The sequence below is a fragment of the Dermochelys coriacea genome, chromosome 2 (genome assembly GCF_009764565.3).
Source record: "Dermochelys coriacea isolate rDerCor1 chromosome 2, rDerCor1.pri.v4, whole genome shotgun sequence".
NCBI lineage: Eukaryota > Metazoa > Chordata > Testudines > Dermochelyidae > Dermochelys > Dermochelys coriacea.
The window spans coordinates 75,218,607-75,246,014 of NC_050069.1; the positions used below are offsets into that span (position 1 = coordinate 75,218,607).

Below are 27,408 nucleotides of genomic sequence, written 5' to 3' on the forward strand. Positions count from 1 at the left end.
CCTTTAAATTCAGATGGTTAAGAGCAGAAATTTTCTTCTGCATAGTAGAGTTTCAAAGCTGTATTAAGTCAATGTTCAGTTGTAAACTTTTGAAAGAACAGCCATAACGTTTTGTTCAGAGTTACAACCAACTTCCATTCCCAAGGTGTTCATAACTAAGGTTCTACTGTATTAATATCTTGATGGATTTTTTTTCCAACAGTAATGTGGGTAAGATAGGAGAAGCTAGGACTTAAAATAAAAATAAAACTTCAAAAATAGTCTTTAATGAATAAATGTAAGTTACATACTAGTAGTAAGACTGCTTGGTTGGGAAATTATGTATAAATGCATTTGACATTAGTGAATAGGGAAATCATGAAATGTTACTATTTAGTATACTGGCTCTAAATAGTGGTCAGCTGTCAATATGCTTTTGTAAGACCAATAAAAGAATATCATCATCATCATCATCATCTCTAGAATAAGTAAGCATCCTCAGAAATATTGACGGTCACATATGGTAGAGCTAGGTATGGGTTTTCTACTTCCTTAGGCCCTGATCCTGCAATGAGCTCTGACCTTGTATGGTCCAGCGCCATGTTAGCAACATTCCATGGACATCAGTGAGGATGTGCCCACACAGACCTCATGACAGGAGTCTTGGGCTATATTTATATTAATGTTGCATTGTTTTTAAACTTTCACTGCTGAATTCAACTCCTTGATTAGGGACTTAAAATGTCAAGGTGCTGAGCACCCTGTTTTCTCAATCCCATTGATTTCAGTCTGAGTTGAGTGTGTGGCACCTCATAGGATTGAGTCCTATAATTTAGTATTTAAAATTAGTGGTTTGAATAACTTTAATAAATTAATATTCACTGTATGAGCTGGTGATTAATTTCAAATCCAAGCATGGAAAAACATGTATGTATTAAAGCATTGTTTCTCTTTCGTTTGCCAGTCATCATGCCAAGATACTATTAGTCTTAACTACCTAAATAGGTGGGTGGACAAACACACTGACTTTATAATAATGGTATCTAACTACTGTATCATATGCCACAGAGATCTCAAAGTAAATGATGCATATATTGATATTTTTTAGTACTGGAAAAATTATATGAGCTCCTTGGAGTATTGGGAGAAGTCCAACCTGGTGACATGGTTGACAATTCTGAGAAATTATTCCGAGCTTTCTTGGGTGAGCTCAAAACACAGGTATGATTGGAACCTCTTGTAGGACTCTGTCAATCAGTTTTTCTCTGGTGGGTGTTGTGGGTGTTGAATTACCATTCATCCCAAGATTGTTAGATACTTCATTTAACCAGATAATTATAAAACATAGTTTAAACAATTTTATTGTTAATAGCTGTCAAGTTTTGTTTTCTCTGGTTACAGGGTTTTGGGTAGGTTACAGGTGGAGAGGAGACCTAGTGGCCATTAGCTGAGTAATGTGGGGAGGGGAGAGGGAAGAGCATGATCATCATCAGCCATAGTGTCCAAGATAGAGGATGTGATTTCCATTAGAGACCAGTTTCTTATTTGGACTCTATTAAGCTGCAGAACTTCATTGCAGTTTGTTTCAGAAGGTTGACATCACAGCTATGCCTTACCAAGGTCCTTAATTGTTTGTTTCTATCTTACTCTTCTAATTTAAGCATAATATTTTCTTTAAAACTTTTTTCAGATGACCTCAGCAACAAGAGAGCCCAAACTACCAGTAGTAGCAGGGTGTCTGAAAGGACTGACTGCGCTTATGTATAACTTTACTAAATCTATGGATGAAGGTGCAGTACTTTTTTTTTTTTTTTTTTTTTTAATATATATAGACATTTTGACTGTTGTACACCTGGAGCATCTGTTCATCTGGTTTCAAGATTCACTCTTTTATAGATAAGAATGAATGCAAGCAGTTGTGCATTCTGAGTGAAATTCCCCCTATTGGCAGAAGGCCAGCTCATGCAAGGCCTTCATTCCCCAGAATCCCTGGGGTGCCCCAGTACGTAGGAGAGTGTGGTCAGAGTGGTTGCATACGGTGGGAAGCTGAAGTGCTGTTTATCCAGGAGGGACTGGGCAGCTGTACAACCCCAGGTGAAAGTTTGAATGTTCTTATTCATAATTGTATACAGGCACATTTACACTAGCATACCCATGTTGTTTTAAAGAGTAGTTTTTCAGAAAGTCAAAGAGAAGTATATTTAAAATTTTTTTTAACATCTTCAGGGAGAGTTTTCCTTCCTTTAAGAGTGTGACATTTTGAAGACCTTTAAATATTGTCTCTTCCCATCCACAACAAGATAAAATTATATTGCCATTTTGACTCTCTCACAGGTGCCCGTAGTTAAATGTTTCATTATTGTTGTTATCCTACAGATCCCCACACTTCAAAGGAGATTTTTGATTTTGTAGTGAAGGCGATCAATCCACAGGTAGAATGTTTGATGAATATCTTCTGAGTGTGCATTCTTCTACATTCATTAGTGCTGAAGAGTAAGTCATTTATGGTGAACCTTTTGTTTTTACAGGTTGACCTAAAGCGATATTCAGTACCTCTAGGTAAGATTTTATCTTATAACTGCAGTTCTATGGATACCAAGCATATCTTGGAGGAGACCTGTTTCCTCCTCTGCTTATTCCCTTCAAAGAATACAGCATATTTTGCATTCTAGGCTAGAAGAGTGGAGTGAGAGAGCGTGCTTTTGTGATCTAAGGAGTTAAAAACGGAGTAGTTGGCTGAACAAAGCAAATTCTAATATTCCTCAACAACACTTAATGGCATTTCTCTTTCTGTAATGTGACAACTTTTGAATGCCATATCCAATGTGTTCCAAAATTTCAGGGAATGTTCTAGGCATCTGTGCATACCCAGGATAAAATCCAGATTAATGAGTAGCTATGCCATGCCTGCCCTCTAACCTGGGGTGGTGTTTACAATGCTTTACTGGTATAGCCACCCGTTTGGATTGCTCACAAACAGCCTCCAGATAACTTGCCACCCCAAATGAAGTTTTCCCAGACACTTCAATTAAAACACACTGGATTAGATTAAACAATAAAACAAGTTTATTAACTACAGAGAGAGAGAGATTTTAAGTGAGGTACAAGTAATGAGGTATAAAAATCAGAAATATTTACAAGAAAATAAAATTAAAACACAAGTGCCTAACTTAACCAACTGTATGAGATTCAAGCAATATTTCTCTCACCACACACACTCAGCAGTTTTACTGACCAAACTTCTTAGGCCAGGACCTCTTCTCCAGTTCAGTGCTGCTTCCTTTGTTCCTTTTGGTGTAGTGAATTGATGAACAGAGAGAGGAGGAGTGCTTTGGGCTGTCTGTCCCTCATTTTTATAGTATCCATCCTCCTCTTGGAGAACATTTCCACCTGAGATTCAGGGAATAGAGAGTATGTGTAGGACAGACTGTTCACTGCTGCCTTTCCTCATTTGTCTGAGGTTTCTTTGTCCACTCTTCCTGCTTGATGACTCTGTTTATTGCTTAAATGCAAATGAAGCAGAGCACGCGTTCCTTTGTTTGATACAGACCTGTTTGCCAGCTTCTGCTTTGGTTTGGAACGTGTGTTAATACCGTTATACAGGGGAAAATGCAACACATTTTGTCAGGATACTGTTGAGCAAATTATGAGTTTGCAGATGATACCTCACAAGGCATACTTTGTACAAAGATTATTACAATAATGTATAAATTGTGGACACTGGACATATATATTTCTGGGGGAAAGTCTAGGACTGGCGGTGTGTTGGGGTCACCCTGCAATATAACCAAGGCTCGTAAGTGAATTGCATGCTGGAGGTGTTTGTCAGCAGTCCAGACTGGCAGCTACAGCAACAAAGCAGTGTAGAGGATACCCCAAGTTAGAGGGCAGGGGTGACACAGCTACTCATTAGTCTGGATTGTACCCTGGGTATGTCACAGCATCAGTGGGCAGAACTCTATTGATTTTGGTGAAAATCCGAAAAACTGAAAGGGGAAAATGGGGACATATAGTCTGAGCATCAGGTTAGCTAAGCCTTCCGTATAACAATATTCTCATCTCAGCTCTGCCTATCCTTCCAATACAGTTTTTAAAATGCTGTGGAGAAGGGGACAGTGGGGGGCACACAGAGCCCCTGGCATGGGAAAAAGTGGGAAATGAGGAGCAGATAGAGCCCCTGGCATGAGGGGTGTATGGAAATGGGTTATGAAGATCCCCTGCCATGGTGGAGAAAGGGAGGAAGTGGGGAATTGAGGGATGTCATAGAATTCCCAGTGTATGGGGGAGAATGGGAGAGCCTGGCATGGATGGCATGGGGACGAATGGGAGATCCTGGTATAGGGGAAAAGGAAGAGCATGGGGGGAAAGGAAGGAATGAGGGGGCGCACACAATTCTGGGCAGGGAGAGAATAGCGGACCAGGGTATGCGGGTGAGGGGGGGAATATGGGGCCCCTGGCCTGGAGGAGATTGGGTGAAACTGATATGGAGTAAAGGGAGGAGGTGGGGAGGTTTGCAGGGAGTCTCTGAAATAGAGGGGGATGGAAGGTAGCATACAGGCAGCTATGGGGGAATGGAAGGATCTAGAGAACCTTTGGTGTGTGCAATGGTACAGAAGCAAAAAAGTGTGTGACCCCCTAGTAAAGGTGGTATAGGTTGACTAGATCGTGGGTTCTCAGTCTGAGGTCTGCAACTCCTCACTGGGCGGGGGATATGACCACCCTGTATTTCCTATGTTGCTAAATGTAAGGTGCAGGGTCAGGGGGTGGCATTGTTCCTGCCTACATCCCAGCTAAATGGAAGAGGGGACTCTGGCATGTCTCCTGGCATGGAAAAGGCTGAGACTCACTGGCCTAGATGAAGTAAAGTTCTCATTCATAATATCTGGAGCCCCTCCCTCCACCAGCAGTATCATACAGACCACTGAAAGGGGCTGCTGCTTCCCATAGCTGTATCTATACTAGGATAAAAGCGGGAAGATTGTTTTGAGTTGTGAGCTCATATGTAGAGTTAAACAAATGTGTAAATATAGATGTTTTAATAATCAGAAATACAATTTAGTCAGCAGATACCTGAGACTTCCTGTTGGCCTAATGTAAACTTCTAGATCATGGTAAGTTGTCAGAAACTGGAACACAAATCTGAGTTTTACTGATAATTGTGGTTTTGAATTACAGTTGGATTACACTTGTTCAGTGTGCATGCTGCTCAGTTTGGCACCTGCCTTCTGGACAACTATATCTCACTGTTTGAAGTTCTGTCGAAGTGGTGTGGCCATACAAATGCAGAGCTGAAGAAAGGTGGTCATTCAGCCTTAGATTCGTTCCTTAGACAGGTACTGCTAATTTACATAAGAACTCCAAGACTTCATCAAGGAGTTAGATTTCTCAAAACACAAGTGGAGTGTGGGGACTTGTATAGATATGGTGGTATAGATTTTCTTAAGGTTGTCTTTTTTACTTTAATTTCACTTTGGTTATTTTGTAGTTTCTGGAAATCCATAATTGTTTGTTTTGTGTAAATCTGCAGATTTCTCTAATGGTGGCTAAAGATGCAGAAATGCACAAGAGCAAGCTGCAGTTCTTCATGGAGCAGTTCTATGATATCATCAAAAAAATGGATTCGAGCAATAAGGAGTTGTCCATTGCCATTCGTGGATATGGGCTTTTTGCTGCGGTATGGCAAGCTTACTCTGACAAAACAGCATATTGGATGGGTTTTATGTTATGATTTGGAAGCCATTCATCTTATATGTTTGGTTTGACTGGCAGAGTCTGTTATACAGGGAATGCCTCCCCCCAACCCCAGTTGTTTCTGAATTGAGTTTTAGAAAAGAAATCAACTAGTCAGACTTCTGCATTTTGACTTACAGTAATCACTAAAAGCTCCGTGAACTACCACTAAATTCACTTGGAAGACTTGCAGGATTGGGCTCTAGAGCATTATAGCTTTTTCTCCTTAATACGTGACTTTAGAAGTTAGAAACACCCTTTCCGCTGTCAGAATTTTGGCCACATTAATTCAACTTAGACTTAACTTGTTGTGCTTGGATATGAAATCTACAGCCTTGGCAATTATTAAAAGTTGGAGGAGTTGCATCTATGGGCTGAAAATAAAACCTTTTTCCCACTATATAATTATCCTTTTTCCTTCCTCTCTCTTAACTGAGAGTGCTGGACAGGGTTTACTATGGAGTCTCAACAGTGCTTCTCCTGATTGGCCAGTGTGGGTTGCTATGAGTAACATGTTGCTACCATGTTCCCCCGTGGAGCTAAGAGCCATTGTCTCTACAACATTCTCAGCCTGTCAGAGCTCTGGGAGTAATAGCTGTAGTCCTCTTTAATGTCCCCAACTTATCCTTTTAAGGTAGCTGGATTGAAAAGTTGCAAGAAGAGGATATATTGTGGCCATATTTCCATTCCTAAAAGACCACCTAAATTCTTAGCTTCTCAAGTTGGGTTGGAAAAGTTTTGTAACTGAAAGCTCAAAATCAGATTATAAATATAGTTGCAATAAATTATAAAGCAAGGTCACTTTGTTTACTAGCACTTAACTGTTGAACAACATGAAAAAAGTATTCAAATGTATCAGGTTCCTGTAAAGTTTCAAAAAACAGTTTTTATTTGAACCCAGCTGGTTGGTTGGTTGTTTTTTTTCTAGTATTGCCGCATTCTTGTGCTTAAAGTTAATACTAATTATTGAAGTGATACTTTATTTTCTCTCATTAAAGCCTTGTAAAGCTATAAATTCTAAGGATGTTGACTTCATGTACGTTGAGCTCCTTCAGCGCTGTAAACAAATGTATCTCACTGAGGCGGAGACAGCAGATGAACATGTGTATCAGCTACCCAGTTTCCTTCAGTCCATTGCAAGTGTTATATTCCACATAGATACAGTAAGTGGAATATTTAAAGCATCAGTCAATTATTTTGTACCTTTAGAGCCATATATGGATCTGTTAAGGGTGCACTGAACTACAATGGAAGAGACTCCAATTTGGGAGTGCATGGTGACTCTTGCTGCTCAGCACGTACACGCTGACTTTTTGCTCCTAGAAGGTGGGATGAGTAGTGCTATATCAAGAAAATCTTAATGAGAGGTCTGTTGAATAAAGGGAAGGATAACACACAGACTAGGTAAAACAGTAAATACTATGGCAATTGGTGCATTATAGGACAAGCAAAGTAGACAGGAGTGAAATTAAAAAAAACAAACAAACAGTCTCTGGATGTGGCACACCCTCCCTTATTAGGTCACTTGTATTGAAATGGCAGGCATGGTGATGTCTGGGTTAGAGGGACATAATCAACTTAATAGCCATACTTCTACATTTCTTTTAAAACTAAGGTTATTTTGTCTGGGGGTTTTTTCAGTTTGTTTTTGTGCATACAACAGCACTTTATATACAGTCAGTTTCCCCTATGTACCCCTTTTCCCCCATATACCCAATCATTTTCTTGTTTCAATCCGTCTTTCACACAACAATGGAAAGAAATGTTTCTCCGCAATACAGCACAGCTTTGTATCAGCTGTGTTTGTATAAGCCTACTGTCTTTATCTGCTTCCACACTGATAAGTCTGATACTTAAAGTGCCACGCTGAGACGGGCAAGTGAGTCTACATGGATTTCTTTGTGTATCTGGAGCGTGTGTTTTGAATGAGGGCTTCCTGATCATTGGCCATAGGTTGGGAGTAAGATGAGCTGTACTTGAATGCCCTGGCTTCAGATGCATAAAAACAGATTAGGCTTCTGGTTTGTGGTTGCTTTTGTGTGAATAAAGCTCTCATTTTAAATTCATAATAATAAGAAATGAATATGATTGTTTCTGCTAACGCTTGCCTTCATTCAGAAACTGCCTTTCTGTTCCCTGGGACCTAATGTGGCCCCAGGAAGCCTTCACTAACTCCTGTCTTTCTTGATGTTTTAAACTCTGTCCACATACAGTGGCTTGCTAAGTCTTTCTTTTACCAGTAGATGAACCATAGTAGATAATTGTATAACATTTCTCTCCTTTTACCTTTTGTTCGGAGTTGCCTCTTATTTGAGAAGATTTGCATAATTTCCTGAGTGTTTAATGAAGTTATAATCATTACTTTTACGGGACACTTTTTTTCCCTGCTCTTATTTTGTCTAGATTCCTGAAGTGTACACTCCAGTTCTTGAACGTCTAATTGTGGTGCAGATAGATAGTTTTCCACAGTACAGTGTAAAAATGCAGTCTGCTTGTTGCAAATCCATAGTAAAGGTTTTCCTAGCCCTGGCAGGAAAGGGACCAGTTCTCTGGAGTTTCATCAGCACAGTGGGTGAGTATGTGTTGCTGACTCCTGATTTTTCCATCTACAATGATAAACCAGTTGTAAGATAAGTTTGTGGAGTATTTATCTGAGATGGTCTCATTGATAATGGCCATTTTGGGAGCAATCTGAGGACTCCCACTCTCCAGGCCAGTAGAGGAGGGTATGGGGTGCAGATTACATTACACTTGAACATCCTCTACCAGTTCCCTCTACAGGTGAGTAGCAACCTTGTATGAGAATGTGATGATGATTTACACAAAAGGGTAAATGAAACAATAGAACCTTAAAAAAACAGAGGTAGCTGTTGCTGCTCTTGTTCAGATTGGGTTGAGGGGGACTCTACCAACAAAAATAAAAAGTCCCTGGTTCCCATTTGCAAAATTCTTAAACTTTTATATTAAAAAAAAAAAAAAGTGTACATCTGTTTAGGCCTGGGAGTACTCTTGTGGTTGATGTTATTGTAGACTCTATCAGAAATACATGATGATGAACTCTTTGCTTTATGGAATATATTAATGGTATAAAATAATTCTAAATTTGTGATGCTGAGATACAATCCTGTGAACAGAACAGTGTCTCTCAATGTTTATAAAATTTCCAAGATTTCCCAGCATGCCTTGCAATTAATATGAAATTAGGGGGGTTTCTTATTACATTAGGATTTATTAATTTTCTGTTTAGTAACTGATCCTGTGATGTATTGAGCACCCACCATATCATACTTTAACACAAGTCCTGACTCCATGCTCAGTGAAGTCCATTGGGATTTTTCTCATTTACTGCAATGGGCATTAGATCGGGTGCTCAATTCTGAGTACAACCAGCATCAGACTTGGAGAAGGGGTGAGACGGTGCTGACAAAATGTGATGTGGATGCAGTTCAAAAAAGTTTTCCTGTGGGAGATCCTGAAATTTAGAGTCCACTTCTTGTTGTGCTTGCCAATTGATAAACTTCCTCTCCCCTCTATTTTTAAAACCCAAATTCTATCAGAATGCCAGAAATAAAGTTATGCATCTTTCTTTTAGTGAATCATTTGGATGATGTGCCTTTGAAATCCGTTCAGATAATTTTTTTTTTATTTCAGTGCATCAAGGGTTAGTCAGAGTCTGCTCCAAGCCAATCACCTTCTCAAGGGTAAGTTAATTGTCGAGACTCTTCACTGGAAGTGTTTTTGATTTAAATAATGCAAAAGGCAGAGACTACTGTATATAGTTATCGGATCTGTAAAGTACGAATAACCTTTTGGGAGTCAGCTGATGGTTCTTTAGCCATCTATGATATTTGTTACCAAAAAGATGCAAATAAACTGGTAGCTTTAAAAACAAATAAACAATCTTGTGTGATAGTTTTGCATACTACTTAATAAATGAAAAGCCCTGTAAGCTGCTGCTGTTCTTAGAGTGCTTGTTCATGTCTATCCCAGTCAGGATATGCATCCGATGAAGTGAGCTGTAGCTCACGAAAGCTTATGCTCTAATAAATTTGTTAGTCTCTAAGGTGCCACCGGTACTCCTTTTCTTTTTGCGAATACAGACTAACACGGCTGCTACTCTGAAACCAGTCAGGTGTGTGTGCATTCATGGTAGCTGGAGGAGTTTTCCTATAGCAGTCTCTGTTGGGTTGGCCTGGGAGCCCTCTGGAGTTGCGTCTTCATGGCGCTCAACAGAGACCTCTGCCGACCCGCCACCCCCTCAGTTCCTTCTTATTGCCAGTGACTGTTAGCTTGAACATCCCATAGCCCTTGCTTAGCAAGTGCCTTTATCTCTGTTTTTCTATATAGTTCTCGCCCTCTAGGACATGAGGCGCTGGCTGGCACCGCCATAGCCCCGGCACTTGAAGACATTTGGGTGTTGCAGCAATTGCTACACCAGGTTGCTCAGGGTTTGGGCATCAAGGTAGAGGGGGTAGTAGAGGACTCTGATCCCATCGTGGATATCCTTGCACCCTCTGGACCTTCCCGTATTGCCCTACTGCTCATAAAAACTATTGGGGACACCACCAAAATCCTGTGACAGAACCCAGCCTCACTGCCACCTACTGCTACTACCAGCAATATTTTTGTGCTGGTTATGAACATCTTTATTCCCACCTGCAACCTGATTCCCTTGTTGTCGCTCGCACTGATTAGCAGCATCCACAAGGTTTTCAAGGCCCCTTCCCCCCCCCCCCCCAAAAACAGGGAAGCTAAAAAACTCTACTTTTTTGGGAGGAAGGTCTATTCCACGGATGGATTGCAGCTCTGCCTTTCCAATCAATAGGTCACTGTCAGCCAGTACTCTTTTAATACCTCTATGGCAATGGAAACATTTTCAGAGTTGCTCTCCTAGAGCCTCGTGCTGAGTTTTCAGCCTTGTTTTGAGGAGGGCAAGCTAATCTCCCGAGCTTCCGTCCAGGCTCCAGTGGACAGTTCTGATGCAGCCACGAGAGTCATGGCTATGGGGTGGCCATGAGAAGGGGCTCCAGGTCTCTGGTCTCCCATACAAGGTCCAGCAGACCATACAGGACCTCCCCTTTGAGGATGTAACTCTGTTTTCGGAGAAGACCGATAAAAGGCTACACAGCCTAAAAGACTGTAGAGCCATGCTCAAATCCTTGGGGCTACACACTCCTGCCATGCAGCAGAAGCATTTCAGGCCCCAACCTCCTCCGCAGTTCTACCAATAGAACCGACAGGACAGCTCCTGGAAGAGGAATAGGAATGGCAGAAAAAGGCCTCGCCCATCCTCAGGCCAGGGCTCTGGCCAACGCTAACCACCTTCCAGCCCCAAACTAGTCTTTTGAAGGTGTGGTCAAGGATGGCACACCAGAACAAAAACTGGACCTATGCTGCCTTACCTTTTCCTCCTGACTGTCCCCTTTCTGCTCTGCATGGTCCTGTATCGCTTTGGACTGCTGAGTGCTCCGCATGGTAGAGGGGGATACGCCATCCAATTCTGTGCCCTCCCATCCTTCCACTCTCCCTTCCCTGTCCCTCTTCAGGGACCCCTCTCACAAGCAACTCCTTATACAGTAGGTGCACTTAGTCCTTTCGCTAGGGGCAGGGGAAGAGGTTCCTCGGGAGCAGAAGAGCAAGGGTTTCTATTCTTGGTATTTCCTAATACTGAAAGCCACGGGCGGGCTCAGGCCCATACTAGACCTGTGAGAATTCAACAAATTCATAAAGAAGCTCAAGTTCTGCATGGTCTCTTTGGTTTCCATCATCCCTTCATTGGATCCAGGAGATTGGTATGCCGCCCTCGACTTGAAGGACGTGTACTTCCACATAACAATAACTGTGTCCCACAGAAAATACCTTAGGTTTGTGGTGAACAGGAGCCACTATCAGTTCACAGTCCTCCCGTTCGGCCTATCAGTGGCGCCTCATGTTTTTATCAAGTGCACGGCAGTCGTGGCTGCATTCCTGTGCAGACGGCAGGTACGGGTGTTCCCGTACCTCGATGACTGGTTCATCAAGGGCTGCTCCAGGTCTCAAGTGGAGGCACAAGTCAACTTCATAAGAGCGACGTTTGACTAACTGGGCCGTCTTCTGAACGAGGGAAAATCAACGCTGTCCCCGGTTCAGAGGGTAGAGTTTATAGGAGCAGTACTGGACTCAATACAAGCCAGGGCATACCTCCTGGAAGCAAGGTTTCAGTCCCCCGGCAACATCATACAAGGTCTCAGATAGTTCCCCACCACCACAGAAAGGAATTGCCTGAAACTCTTGGGACACATGGTGGGCTTGTACGTATGTAGTACAGCATGCCAGACTGAGACTTCGACCTCTTCAGTTATGGCTAGCTTTAGTGTGTCGGCCAGTCCGGGACAGCTTGGACAGGATTGTAACCCGGCCTCACCTGGCACTCGACTCCCCTTGGTGGTGGCTCGACCCACGGATAGTATGTGCAGGGGTCCCCTTCACCAGCCCTCAGCCATCCCTCTCACTAGTGATGGATGTGTCAGCTCTGGGCTGGGGGTCACATTTGGGAGAACTCAGAACACAAGGCCTCTGGTATCGGGTGGAACTCGCTCTCCACATCCATGACAGAGAGCAGTACGCTTGGCGTGCCAGACTTTCCGAGCCCACTTGATAGGGAGATGTGTCTCAGTTATGACAGACAACACCACCGTGATGTTCTATATCAACAAACAGGAGTGCATGTTCCTCTCCCCTGTGCCAGGAAGCCCTCCTGTTGTGGGACTTCTATGATGAGCACTCAATACATCTGCAAGCATCGTACCTCCCCAGATTACAGAATGGGTTGGCAGACTATCTCAGCAGGTCGTTCTGTGACCATGAGTGGTCCCTTCGCTCAGATGTGACACACTCAATCTTCCATCAATGGGGCTTTCCCCAGATAGACCTGTTCGCCACGCGACACAACAGTAAGTGCCAGCAGTTTTGCTTCTTTCTGAATCACAGTCCGGGTTCCATCGCGGATGCATTCCTACTCCCATGGGGAGACCATCTCCTATGCACGTTTCTGCCCATTCCGCTCGTTCACAAGGTACTCCTCAAGATTCGGAGGGAATGAACTTCAGTGATATTGATAGCTCCAGCACTGGCACACATCATTCCTGCAAATGTCCATGGAAGCTTCAGTCACCTTGCTGCTCTTCCCGGACTTAGTAACTCAGGATCACGGTCGTCTTCAACACCTGAACCTCTAATTACTGCACCTCACGGCATGGAAGCTCCATGGCTGAACCTAATGGAGCTTTCTTGCTCAGATCCCAGTTAGACAAATCCTTCTTGGCAGTAGGAAGCCTTCCACCTTGCCAAGTGGAAGAGATTTTTCAGTCTGGTTGGCGCAGCACTGTTCGTCCCCGACACTTGCCTCCGTGCCACTTATATTGGACTATTTCCTCCATCTCAAGCAGCAGGGGCTGTCCATGTCGTCAAGAAGGGTTTGTTTGGCTGCCATCTCTGCCTTTCACCCAGGAGCAGAGGGCCACTAGGACTATGCTAACCCTTTGGTTAGTAGCTTCCTTAAAGGTCTTGACAGACTATACCCGCAGGTCTGACAGCCGGTGCGAGCTTTGGACCTCAATCATCTGGTCCTTTTGCAGACTCCTGGGTCCAACCTTTGAACCTTTGGTGACATTCATTTTCTTTCTCTCTCTCTCTTTTTTTTTTTTGTGTGTGCGTGTGCGCGCGCGCGCACACAGAGCATTTCTGGTAGCAATAACCTCCACCAGAAGGGTGTCTGAGCTCAAGGCCCTGTCATCAGATCCCCCTTACGCTGTGTTCTCTAAGGACAAGGTTCAGCTCAGACCCCTCCCAGTTTTCCTCCCGAAGGTTGTCTCACAGTTTCACATCAACCAGGACATCTTCCTCCCAGTATTCCATCTTAAGCTTCACTCGAGCGGCAGGGAGCAAAGGCGTCACTCATTGGATGTCCGCAGAGTGCTAGCCTTCTACGTTGGGAGAACAAAGCCGTTCTGAAAGTTGGTCCAGTTATTCGTGGTAGTGGCAGACAGGGTGAAAGGTCTTCCTGTCTCTTCTCAGCGAATATCATCATGGATCACATCCTGCATTCATGAGGGCTACAACCTGGCGAAGGTGCCCACTCTTCCAATCACTGCATACTCCACCAGGGCTCAGGCCTTTTCAATGGTGTTCCTGGCACAGGTTCCCACCCAGGAAATCTGCAGAGCAATGACATGGTCCTCCATACACACTTTCACCATGTAGTATGCAATCACCCAGCAGGCCAGAGATGATGCGACCTTTGAAAGAGCAGTGCTCCAATCAGTGGACAACTCTGACCCCACCCACCTTCTGAACTTGGCCTTGTGAGTCACCTGATTGGAATGGACATGAACAAGCAGTCAAGGAGGAAAAAATGGTTACTCACCTTCTCCTAACTGTTCTTTGAGATGTGGTGTTTATGTCCATTCCAATACCCACCCTCCTCCTCCTCTGTAGGAGTAGCCAGGAAGAAGGAACTGAAGGGGTGGCAGGGCTCTGTAATAAGCGTCATGAAGACGCAATTCCAGAGGGCCCCCAGGCCGACCCAGTGGAGGCTGCTATGGGAAAAATTTTCTGGCTACCATGCACATGCGTGCATGCACATGATTTGGAATGGACATGAACAACAGTTACGAGAAGGTGAGTAACTTCATTTTTTTTCATATAATGATAGCACTTCAAAAGATAGCAAGAAAGGGTGCCCTGTACCTCTTAAACTCTTTGTTGCTTAGATTGGTCATCTCAAACTAGATCGTAACTAATCAGTCAGACTTTGGAGTTTCTGTGATGTTTACTAACATGGACTAAAGGATAAATCTAACTGAGCATGTAATAGGGGCCAACCACTTTTCAGGCACCCATTTGTGGCTTGGGTGGCTCTATTGTGACCTGCCTCAGTTTCCCCTTCTGCTATGTAGCCCTTAAAGTCTACACAATCCAAATATTCAATGCATTCCCCTTTTGGAGTCCAGTTTATTAGAACCTGCACAGTGTGTTGCAAAACCAAACTCAAACAAACCACAGAGAACTTGTCTATATGAACGTTTAGTTGGTGCCAAGCTGTTGCATACTCACCTGCTGTGTACTAACTGTCTGCTCCTGTTTCAAAATGGGGTGTAGACTAACGTGTTCTAGGGCACTTTTAGTGTGTGGCAGTAGGGTCTACACAGAGAGGTAGTCAGTGGAAGGCTAATGCAAGGTAGATTTACACCCCAGCTTGTGGCGAACTAAGTGTTTTGTGTAGACAAGGCCAGTCTTTGCCCCAGTCCCAAGCTGGGCACAGGCCCTCCTTCCGAGGGTCTGTCTTCGCTTCAGAGTTCTAATACTCTTTTCTTTCCTTGCGTCAGGACCTCCCAGAACTGGATTGTAATCGAATAGAGCCTTTTTTACTGCCTGCAGCACTCTCCTACAGCTGCTCTCTCAGGCCAGCTGCAATGTCCCAGACTTCTGTTGTGCCTGGTGCTTCTAGTCTAGGCCTAGCTGGAGTGTTATGTTCCCGCTTGAGCTCCTCCAAGGACTACCACCAGGAGTCTGTACTTTCCTTCCTTCTCCTTATCACATGACCTCATGATCTCACTCATTATTACCCACCTGGGGAGGTGAGCTGATCTTCTCACAGGTGAGGCTCGGGCCCCATTTCCTCTTAAAGAGGCGGGCCAGCCACCCTGTGATAGAACACTTGCCTTGTGAAGGAATTTTAAAATGTAACAGTTAATCTCTTGCACTGCATTGAATTAGAATCTCTTTTAAACTAACAGATTACCTGAAGAAAAAATGAAATGGAGGTCCCAGCACATATGCAGGAGAATTTTATAAGATGCTAGTTGAACTCTTTCTCCAGCATGGTAAAACCAGGAAGCTGTCTGTTTTCTGAGCTAAAAGTGACTTCCAGTATCTTATTTTAACCTTTATTGAGACTTTTTCTAAGGAAAATATGTAGCAAGGCTGTTGTAGGTAGTTTCACATACAGTGTATTGTACAGTTATTTAAAAAATATTAACATATTGATTTATTGCACTGTAGGAGATTTTTGGAAAAGAAGTTTCTACATTGGAAGAGCCCACAGCAGCTGGAGAGGTCAGAACTGGGAAATGGAAAGTACCTATGTATAAGGACTATCTGGATCTTTTTAGAAGCCTATTGACTTGTGACACAATGAAGGTAAAAGCCCACTTAACGCTGAGACCCAACAAGAAAAAGTTGAACTCCTTGATATTTTTGTTACATTTATTCAATTAATCCAAGATTATTATTTGAATAAAGTTTATTGCTCTTGAAAGCAAATAACTAACATCGCTGGCTAACACTTGGCCTCGTACAGCCGTATATTATGCAGGCTGCCTTGCTTGGTTCTGCCAAAGAATCCTAATCCTGTCCTGTTCTTATCCCTGCTATGCCAACCCTAGATTTCTTCCAGGCAGGCAGCCAATCTTGCTGCAGTATAGTGATTTAATGATATGAACTCTGAATGTGGGCTGAGGGTGCGACGATCACATTAATTTAACAAAGATGAATTTGGCCTCCCGGGATGAAAGGCTTCTGCACTAACCCACTGCACCACAATCCCCCAAAACTTTACAGGTTTAAAAATGAAGAAGAATATAAATTTCAGAGTAGCTCTTACCATTGTTTTGAAGTTTATCCCTTTTTTCTCCCACAAAGGATTCCATTTTGGCAGATGAAACCTTTCTGATCGCAAATTCACCACTGCTTTCTCTGAACCGTTTGTTGTATGATGAACTTATAAAATCAATATTGAAGATTATTGAGAAGTTGGACCTGACAGTTCAGAAACTGAATGTTAGTGAACAGGTGAGGCCTGATATTTTTCAATAATTATTGTGATGAAAACCCAAAATCCCAGTCTTTTTTGCCTTTCTTTCCATACAGTGTAGCCCATGAAGTCTCCTTGAGTTAAAATTCATAATAGTCAAAATGTATTAAATTTTATTTCTGGAAGCTATTTCTAAACTGCCATGATGGTTGTCTTCAAGACAGACAAAATTCCCTCCTTGACATCCTATGATCTCATTATTTTTGTTTTTCTTAGTGAGTATTTTCAGTTATATGTAATTCATTGGACTTGTAATGTCTGTTTTTAAAAAGACAGATGAACTTGTAGCAAACTAGTGAGTATATTCTTTTTCCTGCCCTGCTGCTGACTGATAACAGTGGGTAAGTATTGTCCCAATCTGTAATGCCCTCTTTGTTGAAGCATATAAGCACATATTACCTTTTTTTTTTTTCTTCTCTTCTTCCTCCTCCTCCTCTCCCCCCCCCGCCAGGATGAAAATGAAGCTGGCATTGCTTTGGTGGTTCCTACTTCTGATCCAGCTTCAAACCTTCAGCCAACTAAGCCTAAAGATTTTATAGCATTTGTTAACCTAGTAGAATTCTGCAGGTACTGCATGTTCTATAATTTGGGAATTATGGAGTAGGTGCTGGGATAGTAAGATGCTATAGAAATGTGAACTATTAGTATTGAGTGTGATCATTTCCTGGTTTCACATCCTTGGGCCTGCATACTCCCGCCATGCAGCGGGAGTGTGTAGGTTTCTGGCCATATTTGAGGTCTGTTTAAAATGCACAATGTCCAGAACACTAGTTGGAAGCCAGTAAGCACATTTTGAACATTTAGGTTGTGGGTGAAAATATTAGTGTACACTGAAACTGTATAGAAGATTTGCAGCAAATTCCAAGATACATGATGCCCTTAAAATTGAGTGAGGAATTAACTGTGTGACTGCTACACTTTAATGCTATGTCATCCATATATTCTAAGTGCTTTAGCTTCAGATTCTTAAATTTCAGAAACTTACAATTCAATATTAGAGGTTTTTGTCACCATTCTAGCATTCTTATAAGATGCTTGATAAATAAGTCATTCACCTTCATTTTATTCTCAGACATTCTTGCCTATAATAAAATACAATATATAATTACACTAGCTATTGTAGGATATAATAATTATTAGGACTTTCAGCTCTCATGCTTTAGGTCATAAGATCTCCTTTTAAAATATACTACGCTATTTTACTGTGAAGGCCCCAAACTCTACAATAGCATTATTGTAATCTGTAAGTGTTTAGGATCAGTATTGTAATATATTCTTTATAAGGGTGAGCACTGGAGGGGTCAGGAAGAAATTCTCTTTATGCCCTATATAATGTGTAATTAAGGGCAGTCTGGGAATTTTACTCCTTCCTCTTTAGTATCCTGTAACTGATTTCTTTTCAATATTGATAGTTGGTCTGTTGCATTATGGCAGTTCTCATGTTTTTCACTTTCAGGATGGTATAAGAAAAACTCATTTCAATTTATTTTGTTTGAATGTTCCCTGGGCATTTATTTTACAGAGAAATTCTGCCAGAGAAGCATGTTGAATTTTTTGAACCATGGATGTATTCCTTTGGTTATGAGCTTATTACACAGTCAACACGGTTACCTCTTATTAGTGGATTCTACAAATTGCTCTCTGTTGCAATGAAAATTGCCAAGAAAATAAAATATTTTGAGGTGAGTACTCTCACTTGGAGCATCTCATTTTGTATTTTAATGACTATGTAAGTTGAGGTACACTTTTGCACAACTGAAAATATTTTAGTTATTCCTTATTTTATTTAAAAATTTGGGTGCAAATTATGCCTTTTTGCAAAAAACCTATTGGAAAGCTGAAATTAGGCTGAAAACTCAGCTTTTTAAAATATATCATCCATGCGGGTTTCCTTTCTGCTGGATCTTAGCTTCTTAGTGTGACATTAATAGAACTCACCTAGCACTTAAGGTGTTTGCCGTTTAAGGTGACTGGCCAGATTCTCAGCTGATGTAAATTGTCATAGATCCATTGGCTCCAATGGAAGGAGGCTGATTTATACAAGCTAGGAAAATGGTCCGATTAAATTCAGAGAAGCAGAATTACCAAGTAAATTACTCTTTCATTCTCTGAGTTTGTATCCTGTTGTGGGAGGAGGATTCAGGTGGAAGAAGCTTTTGGGCAAAGGAGGTCCTTCAATTCAATGGATGTCCTTAGAGCTGTGAGGGAGGGAAAATCACAGATCTTGAACCACCTTCTGCTGTCCTTCTGCACTGCATACCTTCTCCCACCAAATATAGGAGCATGGTTCCTACAAAGAGCCTGGCTGTGCCTGCCTCTCCAAGAGCTGTAGAAGGGAAGCACCAATTTTTCCACAAAGGTTCAAACTAAGAAGGTTGCCATTGATTTCCACAGAAATTGTATAGACATGTATGTATGCAGGTTAGCGTGAGGGGATGATGCTATGGTGAGCTGCTGCCTTTTCCTACCCTACTCTCTTTCTAGCCACACCTTTATAAACCTGCAGAGCCATATATGCACACTGTTCATGGAGAGAATCTTGCTTGTTTTCTCTTTTGGCCTGGGGTGAGGGTCAGGGAGAGGAAGTGATGCTGCTGCTTAAACTCCTCCATCCACATGCATGTTGATCGCTTTGGCTAGTATTTGCATATATTTAGTTGCTTCTGTACCTCAAAACAGAGAGGATGACTGTCTTCAGTGCTTTTTGGTAGTATGTAATGGTGACTTTTGCTGAGAAAAGGGAATGAACATACATTTCAAGCTTTCACTTTAGCAGATCTGTTGGTATTCAGGCAATAATACATTCTTATCGTAGCTTTTTGTTTTGAGCCTAACTTGCGGAACAAGACTTGATGTCTGTCAGAACACGTACCTTTCGTGTATTTTTTTAAATTATTATTATTATTATTTATTTATTAATTAATTAATTCAAGGCACTGATGATGGTTTCTGTTTTGGCAGGGTATAAGTCCAAAGAGTTACCAAAAATGCCCTGATGACCCTGAGAAGAGCTCTTGCTTTGCACTATTTGCAAAATTTGGAAAAGAGGTAAACCATTTTCTTTGTTAGGCTTTTATTACTATATCAATATAAACAGTGTTATTTCCAGTACAGCATTTTTTTAACAATAGTATCTTTTTGATTTTTGTCTCCATCATAACACAGCATTATCCCAGCATTTAGGGTTATAAGAGATACTTACTTTAAATAAATATGACCATGCGCAGGTGCCTTTCCCTGCCTGCTTGCAAGCACAGTCCAAATACTCTGTACTCCAAACTTGCTGCATTTCTAAGGTTGGTTTCATTAACGTAGAAACAAACAAACAATAAGATCAAATTCAGCTCAAGCTTTCTCCTGACTTGGCTGCTCAGCCGACACCCTAAATCTCTTGTATTTGGATGGAGAAATAAACCCTGCATAAGGGCTAGTCTACACTGGCAATCCTAGCGCACTCGGGTGTGTTTTCACACCCCTGAGCGAGAAAGTTGCAGCGCTGTTAAATACCAGTGTAGACAAGTCCTTAGTCACCAAAAACACTTTGAGTCTCAGGTAGGATCAACACCTGCTCCCTGGCTGGTATGTTTCAGATCGAAAAAGGTTATTTCCAGTAAGCTGAAGTAATTGTGTCAGATAACCCAATAGCACAGTATAAAACTATACGATATGCTCCTTTCTTTCTTTAAGTAAAGTTCTAAAATGACTAGAAGTGATTCTGACTTGGGAGAAAGACATATACATCCCTTACTCAAATGTAAAGTTGATTCATTAAACAAATATAACTATTATCATGCCTTTTAGTCCATCCCCCCCATAGTAAATGATTAGTTCCAAGAATTACCTTGAGGGAAGGAAATGCTGCTTAGTATAAAATAAATAGCAGCACATATCTTCCATTGTTAAATGAAAATAATCAATTCAAGGGGAACAATTGTCATTTCTCTTTTTAAATATGGATGGCAAGTTCTACCATACTGCAGTGCAATCATCTCGGCGAATCAAAGGATGTGCAATTCCTGATCTACAACTATACAGTTACTTCTCAGTTGTGCATTTATATATTGCATGATGAGTTATTCTCTGTGGCATTCAGATCCCATACCCAGATTTATTGATTCAGTTTATAGAATGGATCTGCCGCAAACTATATTTAAAAATGCATATTACAAAACAAATGTAAGCTGACATGTCAGTTAAAATATACTTTGGTGCTCAAAAATGACTCAGTGCTCTGCCTGAGAGAAAACAATGTGAATACATGGGCTTTGTAGTATGCTTACGTATGCAGTAAGTTAGGCTTTGTTGGATCAATGGAGGAAGCAAATTCCATAGTTTAAAATCTAATCTTTGGCCCTAGAGTTTTGTTCAGGAGACAAGCTTAACAATATTAAGAGCAAGTGCTGTCCTTAAACTGATTGTAGTCAGGAGATAAGTTCAAGTTCAGCAGCAGACAAATCCTCCTTTTACTGTTGTTATGATATGATGATGACTTTTTGTAATATGGGATGTGAGTGAAGTATTTAAAAAGAAAAAACACTTTAAACATGTGATGTCAGTACAGCCCCTCATTAGAACTAGATTCTTAATTTACTCTTTGAACTGAAATCATACCAAAACCATGAAACCTCACAAAACCCTCTCTTCCAGTGGGGTTTAAAGGTTTTGGTTGATTCTGCAGTACCTAAAATACCAGCTCTTAAGTACAACTTTTACCCTCAAGATATTTTCTGAGCTGCTATGAATTTCTGTTATCCTACCCTTTATGTTCTAGTCACTAAACAAGATTCCTGTGGTATATGAATTGTATAGCAACATATAGTGATCAAGCCAACACTTTCAAGATCCTTTAAAGTTTTATTTATCAACTAAACAAATGATCTGTTCAATTATTATTGTTACATTTCTGAATTTTAGGTAACAGCAAAAATGAAACAGTACAAAGATGAGTTGTTAGCATCATGTCTGACCTTTGTACTCTCCTTACCACATGACATCATCCTGCTTGATATCAAAGCATACATTCCTGCATTGCAGGTGGGTCAGTGTGATGTACAGTTAACATTCTTTGTTGGCTTTTGTTTTTAAAATCACTCTTGCAAAATTTTGTAGTTGTATATGATTTTTTTTTTTTTTTGGACAGGTAAGAAATCTTTCACTTTTGCACTAGCATCACCGTTGATAAAAAGTTGGGTCATTGACCCTTTTGTGTGAGCTGGTAAATTTGTATGGCTACAAAGTGATGTTTGCAGCTCCACCTGAAGGTCGTGATCATGCAAAGGAGTTCCAGTGTTTTAATGTAGTAAAATAAATGTTTGGTACATTAGCATGTCAGCTCTTAGGGAACTAAAGATATAAAAGGACATTATAATTTATTGTGTTATAATTTACTCATAAAGGTATTTTTTCTTTAAATCTTGGTATTGATTCCCAAAATATTTAATAGCTTTGTTGGTTTAATATGTAGAGTGCATTTAAGCTGGGTCTCAGCTATACCCCAATGGCTGATGAGGGGCTGGATGCCCTGGAAGACTGGTCAGCTCGCATTCCCAAACATATAATGCAGCCTTACTACAAGGATGTCCTGCCTCTCTTCGATGGCTATTTGAAAACCACTGGATTGGCAGGTATGTAGTAGAAAACATTGATAGTATAGAAATATAGAATTGGGGGCATTTTCAAGCTTTAATATATTCAAGTATAATATAATAAAAAATTCAGTAGAGTGTGAGGGTGCAGATGTAGGATACTTGCAGCTTATTGTAGAAACTCTTGCATGTGGAATATTAGGAGATTCTTCTACAAACAAGAATTTTGCTGCTTTTTTTTTTTTTTTTAAACTTGAGATCAGTGACTGCTGCAAGTAGAATCCCAACAATAGCAAATGGTATCAATTTATTTGCGCCATCCTTCGTATTGTTTTCAGCAGTAGCTAACAGGACAATAACTATTGTATTACCCCTAGTTTATTGTGGTGAGTTTTGTGATGTTAGTGGGAGTTCTGTGTACCCGTGAGTGGGCAATAACCCCAGTTATTGGTCTTCACTTCCAGCTATAATAACTGGCTTTTTCAGTGCTCATAGCCCAAGTAAAAGGCCCATATTGGATAGTGAAATTCTACCTCTACTGACACCCCAATTAGCTGTTGTGTAATAATAATTTCTGAAAAATTAGCAGAGCCTCTTCATGGCTAATCTTGTGCCACCCTGTAAATTGCTTGGCGGGGGGGAAGATTTCTGTTAGAGAGTGGCCATTGCCCTTCTCTCTGCACCTCACAAGTTCAAGCAAATCCTGTCTTCAGTTCACCCATGCTCCCAGTGGTTGATGACAATAGTCCTCTTCTCTCTTTTCTGGTGTTAAGTTTCCTTTGAGTCAGCTTAAAGTCGGTTCCATAACATGAAAAGTTTTTTCCATGTCTGATATCTAAAAAGGAACTTAATTTTTGCAAAATCACTTCTAAGAGAATAAATTCAGTGGATTTGAGCATGGGTGAGTACAGTATATGGGCATTAATAAGCTGCTTCTTTTTGATCAGATGAATCCCAGAATAATTGGGAAGTGAGGAAGCTTTCTCGTGCAGCCCAGAAAGGATTTAACAAAGTTGTGATACAACGTCTGAAAAGAGCAAAGATCCTTTCATTGGTAAATCCTTCTCTTTCTCTATTGAAACTGACAGGTTTCAGAGTAGCAGCTGTGTTAGTCTGTATTCGCAAAAAGAAAAGGAGTTAGCGACTAACATTTATTTGAGCATAAGCTTTCGTGAGCTACAGCTCACTTGCATCCGATGTTTTCCAGTGCTTCTGTCTCTTACTGAGGCAAGAATTCCTCTCCCCCGCCCCCAACTGTTTTAACTTTGTGGACAGGAATTTACTAATTAAGACCCTAATCCTGTATCCACTTACATTTGTAAAGTTACACACATGCATATGTAGCCCCACTGTTTTCACTTTTCTAATTATGTTCTGAATTATCAAGGAAGATGATCTGTCCTTGGAAGCTGTAAGAACTAGAGTGGTACGGCTTCTTGGATCTTTGGGAGGGCAGATCAATCGAAATTTAGTTACAGGTGAGTGTCCAAAAATATTAAACACTTTTATGCTCTCTCTCGTTTACAACTGACTTTTTAAGTACAGGTTCATAAATGTTATCCTTTTATGAAATAAGGTGACCTTACCAAATAAAACACTATTTTAGTAGGCTGGTTCTATTTTGTTAAGCTTTCCAGTTCACAAGAACAAAGTAAAACCGATTATGGAATGATAAGTGTGTGTCTGCACTGCAGCTTGGAGAATCATTCCCAGCTTGAGTAGACATACATGCACTATCTCTGCTCAAGCTAGCATGCTAAAAACAGCAGCGTGGTTGTGGCAGTACAGGTGGTGGCTTGGGCTAGCCACCTGAGTATGTATCTAGGACCTCAGTCAGGGTTGTACTTGGAGCTAGCTCAAGCCACCATGGCCATGTTGCTATTTTTAATACATTAGCTTAAGCAGAGCTAGTGTATTTGTTTATTTGAGCTGGGAATTACACCTCTCAGCTTGCAGTGTAGATTTACCCCAAAAGACCACTTAGTCCCCAATCATGCAAAGCCTTACACATATACTTCACTTTGTACATGGGATTGGTCCCTTTGATGACTATTAATGGAAAAGTTTGAAACTGACTGTACAAAGTGAAGTCGGACTCAGTTTTTACTGCCTCCCATTTATCCCTTCCGCTCCCCAGGTTAACTATCATTTTCTCTTTTTAGTTGTAGACATCTTAGGGTCATATCTTGTAACTGGATCCACTTGTTTAGACCCTATACTCACATTAAGTCCTGTTTGAAATTAGTGAGTTTCTGTGCATTTCCAAGGGTCTTCCTGCCTGGATCCAATTTGTAGAATCCCACTTCTAAGTGTTGCTTGTAACAGTTGCAGACCAAAAAAATCCATATTGGACTTTTGAGAGAAGTGTTCTGAAACAATATGTTCCAAATTTATAAACTACTCTGAAATTACTTCTGTTGGAGTTGGATAGTAATTCTGTCTTGTGACAAGTTGACAGCAATTACTCTTTCTCCAAGTGACAGTGAAGCTGCTTTTCTATAAAAGTGAGACCACCATTATTCTGACAAGTACCTTGATTAGCTAGGTACTCTGATGCACCGCTTGTTTGAAGTTGGCGGGGTTAGTCAAATAACTCTGTCAAAATGCCTGAAAATCTCAGTGCTTTATGACTTGTGTTTTGATTTTTATTATCTGGCTAGTTGCATAGCATAAAGCTTATTTTTGTTTTGCTCTCTTCCTAATGTACTAGCTGCTTCTGCAGAAGAGATGATGAAGAAATTTGTGTCCTGGGACACTGAGAAGCGCCTGAGCTTTGCTGTACCCTTTGCAGACATGAAGCCAGTCATCTACCTGGATTTGTTCTTGCCTCGTGTGACTGAATTAGCTCTATCTGCTAGTGACAGGCAAACTAAAGTATTGCCATTTTTGTGTTTGTTTTCATTATTAAATAATTGTCAGCTAATGCTTGTAAAAGATATACTTCCTTTCTGAAGACTGTTCTGCTTTTGACTAAATCCTAGACTGTAACATGGTTCCTTGATGCAGCTCTATAATCATGTTGCTTTCCATGCTATAAACTAAAAAGTTATAGAACATGGATCCTTTGAACTGTACTGTACAGCCATGTGCTTCCATGGTTAGACGTGTAGTGAAAATGAGGGTTTAGAGATGGCGCTTTTTGTGTGTTGTGGCCTCCTTCCCTGGCATAGTAAGCAAGCTTGTATTTTCCTTATCCATTGGCCCTACTGCAGGAAAGTAATTAAGGACATACTTAAGTTCTTTGCTGGGTTGAGATCATGGTTTCCAAAGAAAGATGAGGCCAGTAGTGGTCTAGCAATGAAAAGCTATGAATGGTTTTCAATAATGTGTTTTCTCCAGGTCATAGATTCCACGGCCAGAAGGGACCATTGTGACAATTTAGCCTGAACTGCTGTATTACACACAGGCCACAGAACTTCCCCAAAATAATTCCTAGAGTGTATCTTTTACAAAAACATAAACAAAAACCCCAATGGTGCACAATGAAATGGGAGGCAATAACTTGCTATGAAAAACTGTATTAGTATCTGAATTACTTTGTGAGCACAGTATTTGAAGTACCTCTTAGTGCAATATTTGTTGCTAGGATGAGAATGCAGTATAGATCAAAACCAGTTCATTAACATTCATTAGTGATAAGAATTTCCCCGCCCCCATTCTTTTCTTGTATAAGTAACTGGTACGTAACGAAAAAGGCTGATCAAACTTTTATTGCAGGTTGCAGCATGTGAGCTCTTGCATAGCATAGTTATGTACATGTTGGGGAAAGCATCTCAAATGCCAGATGGACATCCAGGTTCCCCACCCATGTATCAGCTGTATAAACGAATATTTCCTGTACTGCTTCGGCTTGCCTGTGATGTAGACCAGGTAAATACATTTATTTGTTTGTGCCTCCTACTGAAACTCACACTTTGTACTGTTATATCTTAGAAAATTCCTTTTTAGCTTGGTTAAAAGAATCTAAATTTTGAAATACATTTATTACTTGATATAAAATATTATGGCACATGCTGCTGCCTTTTTTTTTTTCTTTTTAAATAAATACTTTTGTGTACTGAGATCCTTACCCCCAAGCTTCCAAAGTGGAAGACAAAAGCCTCCTAGAAAAGTCCGGTGATGGACTTCAATCCAGGTTAATTCAGAAGAGTATCATTAAAGGAACAGTCTTCTCTGATTCATTCCAAGAGTTTTCCAAAGTATGAATTCTTGATTTCTATAGCAAAATAAGTTAATTTTGGGAGGGGAGAATTAATCATTCCAAATACACAGTTAATGTACAGCTGCCAGGCTCCAGAGAAAAAATACATGAGGCACAATTTGTGATATTTGGTATCTGGAGATGATGATGTATTTAATTCTGTGTGCTTCTATAACACCTTCCAGCCAAAGATCTCAAAGCATATTAACTCTCCCATCCCTTGTAGAAAGGTATTATCATCCTCATTTTACAGATGGGAAGCTGAGTCTCACACAGTTTAAAATAACTGAACATATAAGGTTTTTCAGATTCTAAAATGTTTCATCCTATAAAGGAATTATGTCTTAAGACCCAGCAGCTGAGTTTCTCTTCCAGTGCACCAAAATAAAAAAATTTAGATATCAAGTCTGTCTAATTGCTGGTGTAAGTGTGGGTACAGCTCCACTGAAGTCAGTGGTGATGTGCCCAATTATAGCAGTGCAAGTCTGAAGTTAGTGTGCATGGGGCCCATATGGTGCCCTCAATCTGTGTGACGTTTCCTCTATTTTGAGATCAAATAGACTTTGGGTTTTGAAAAATATGTAGGAAATGACTAAACCAATTGAAGTAAAACCTTCTTTGCAGACATTGGGCTAAATTCAACCTTGAAGGAAATGCATTAATTACATCGAAGTTGAATTTGGCACATTTAAGTTCTTTAAATGCTCTTTTCTGTCAAGATGTCAATATGTGGTGGTAATTTACCTTCAAGTAAGCGTGTTAAAATCCAACAACATGTTAAATAGTGAGGGTAAAAAGATGCTAAAAAAAACCCCAAACTGAGTATGGTTTAAAAACCAAATATACTGCTCTACCTACCTGCCTTCCTTTCAAAGTCTGGTTGTATGCACCAGTGTCAACCAAAAGGTTGCGGTGTGTGATACACTATGTGAGTGAGACTGAGCTTGGTGAGCTCTTGGCTTTGAGGACCTGAAAAGGGAAAACAGAGTCTAGATGATTCCAAGTCAAATGCTGCTTTTAATCCTTGCAGTTGGATATGTGGACCTATAATTATGAAGTTA

At 40.8% G+C, this 27,408-nt stretch overlaps 1 protein-coding gene across 6 annotated transcripts in view; it reads left to right on the forward strand.

The window, feature by feature from the left end:
- The window catches only part of PRKDC (protein kinase, DNA-activated, catalytic subunit), a 159,669-nt gene that overhangs the window by 13,764 nt on the left and 118,497 nt on the right, over positions 1 to 27,408 (forward strand). For 4 of the 6 annotated variants that reach the window (XM_038388511.2, XM_038388512.2, XM_043507884.1 and 1 more), the window contains exons 6-25: positions 1,088 to 1,200; positions 1,670 to 1,769; positions 2,356 to 2,411; positions 2,508 to 2,538; positions 5,155 to 5,312; positions 5,507 to 5,653; positions 6,708 to 6,872; positions 8,113 to 8,281; positions 9,361 to 9,410; positions 15,751 to 15,888; positions 16,390 to 16,539; positions 17,013 to 17,128; positions 18,084 to 18,243; positions 19,523 to 19,609; positions 21,476 to 21,595; positions 22,026 to 22,185; positions 23,094 to 23,200; positions 23,534 to 23,624; positions 24,857 to 25,020; positions 25,864 to 26,016. In XM_038388511.2, coding sequence (XP_038244439.1) covers positions 1,088 to 1,200; positions 1,670 to 1,769; positions 2,356 to 2,411; positions 2,508 to 2,538; positions 5,155 to 5,312; positions 5,507 to 5,653; positions 6,708 to 6,872; positions 8,113 to 8,281; positions 9,361 to 9,410; positions 15,751 to 15,888; positions 16,390 to 16,539; positions 17,013 to 17,128; positions 18,084 to 18,243; positions 19,523 to 19,609; positions 21,476 to 21,595; positions 22,026 to 22,185; positions 23,094 to 23,200; positions 23,534 to 23,624; positions 24,857 to 25,020; positions 25,864 to 26,016 — 2,435 coding nt within the window. Of the gene's footprint in view, positions 1 to 1,087; positions 1,201 to 1,669; positions 1,770 to 2,355; positions 2,412 to 2,507; positions 2,539 to 5,154; positions 5,313 to 5,506; positions 5,654 to 6,707; positions 6,873 to 8,112; positions 8,282 to 9,360; positions 9,411 to 15,750; positions 15,889 to 16,389; positions 16,540 to 17,012; positions 17,129 to 18,083; positions 18,244 to 19,522; positions 19,610 to 21,475; positions 21,596 to 22,025; positions 22,186 to 23,093; positions 23,201 to 23,533; positions 23,625 to 24,856; positions 25,021 to 25,863; positions 26,017 to 27,408 lie in introns of those variants that run through there. The other 2 variants (XM_043507885.1, XM_038388515.2) reach the window with 2 other exon arrangements.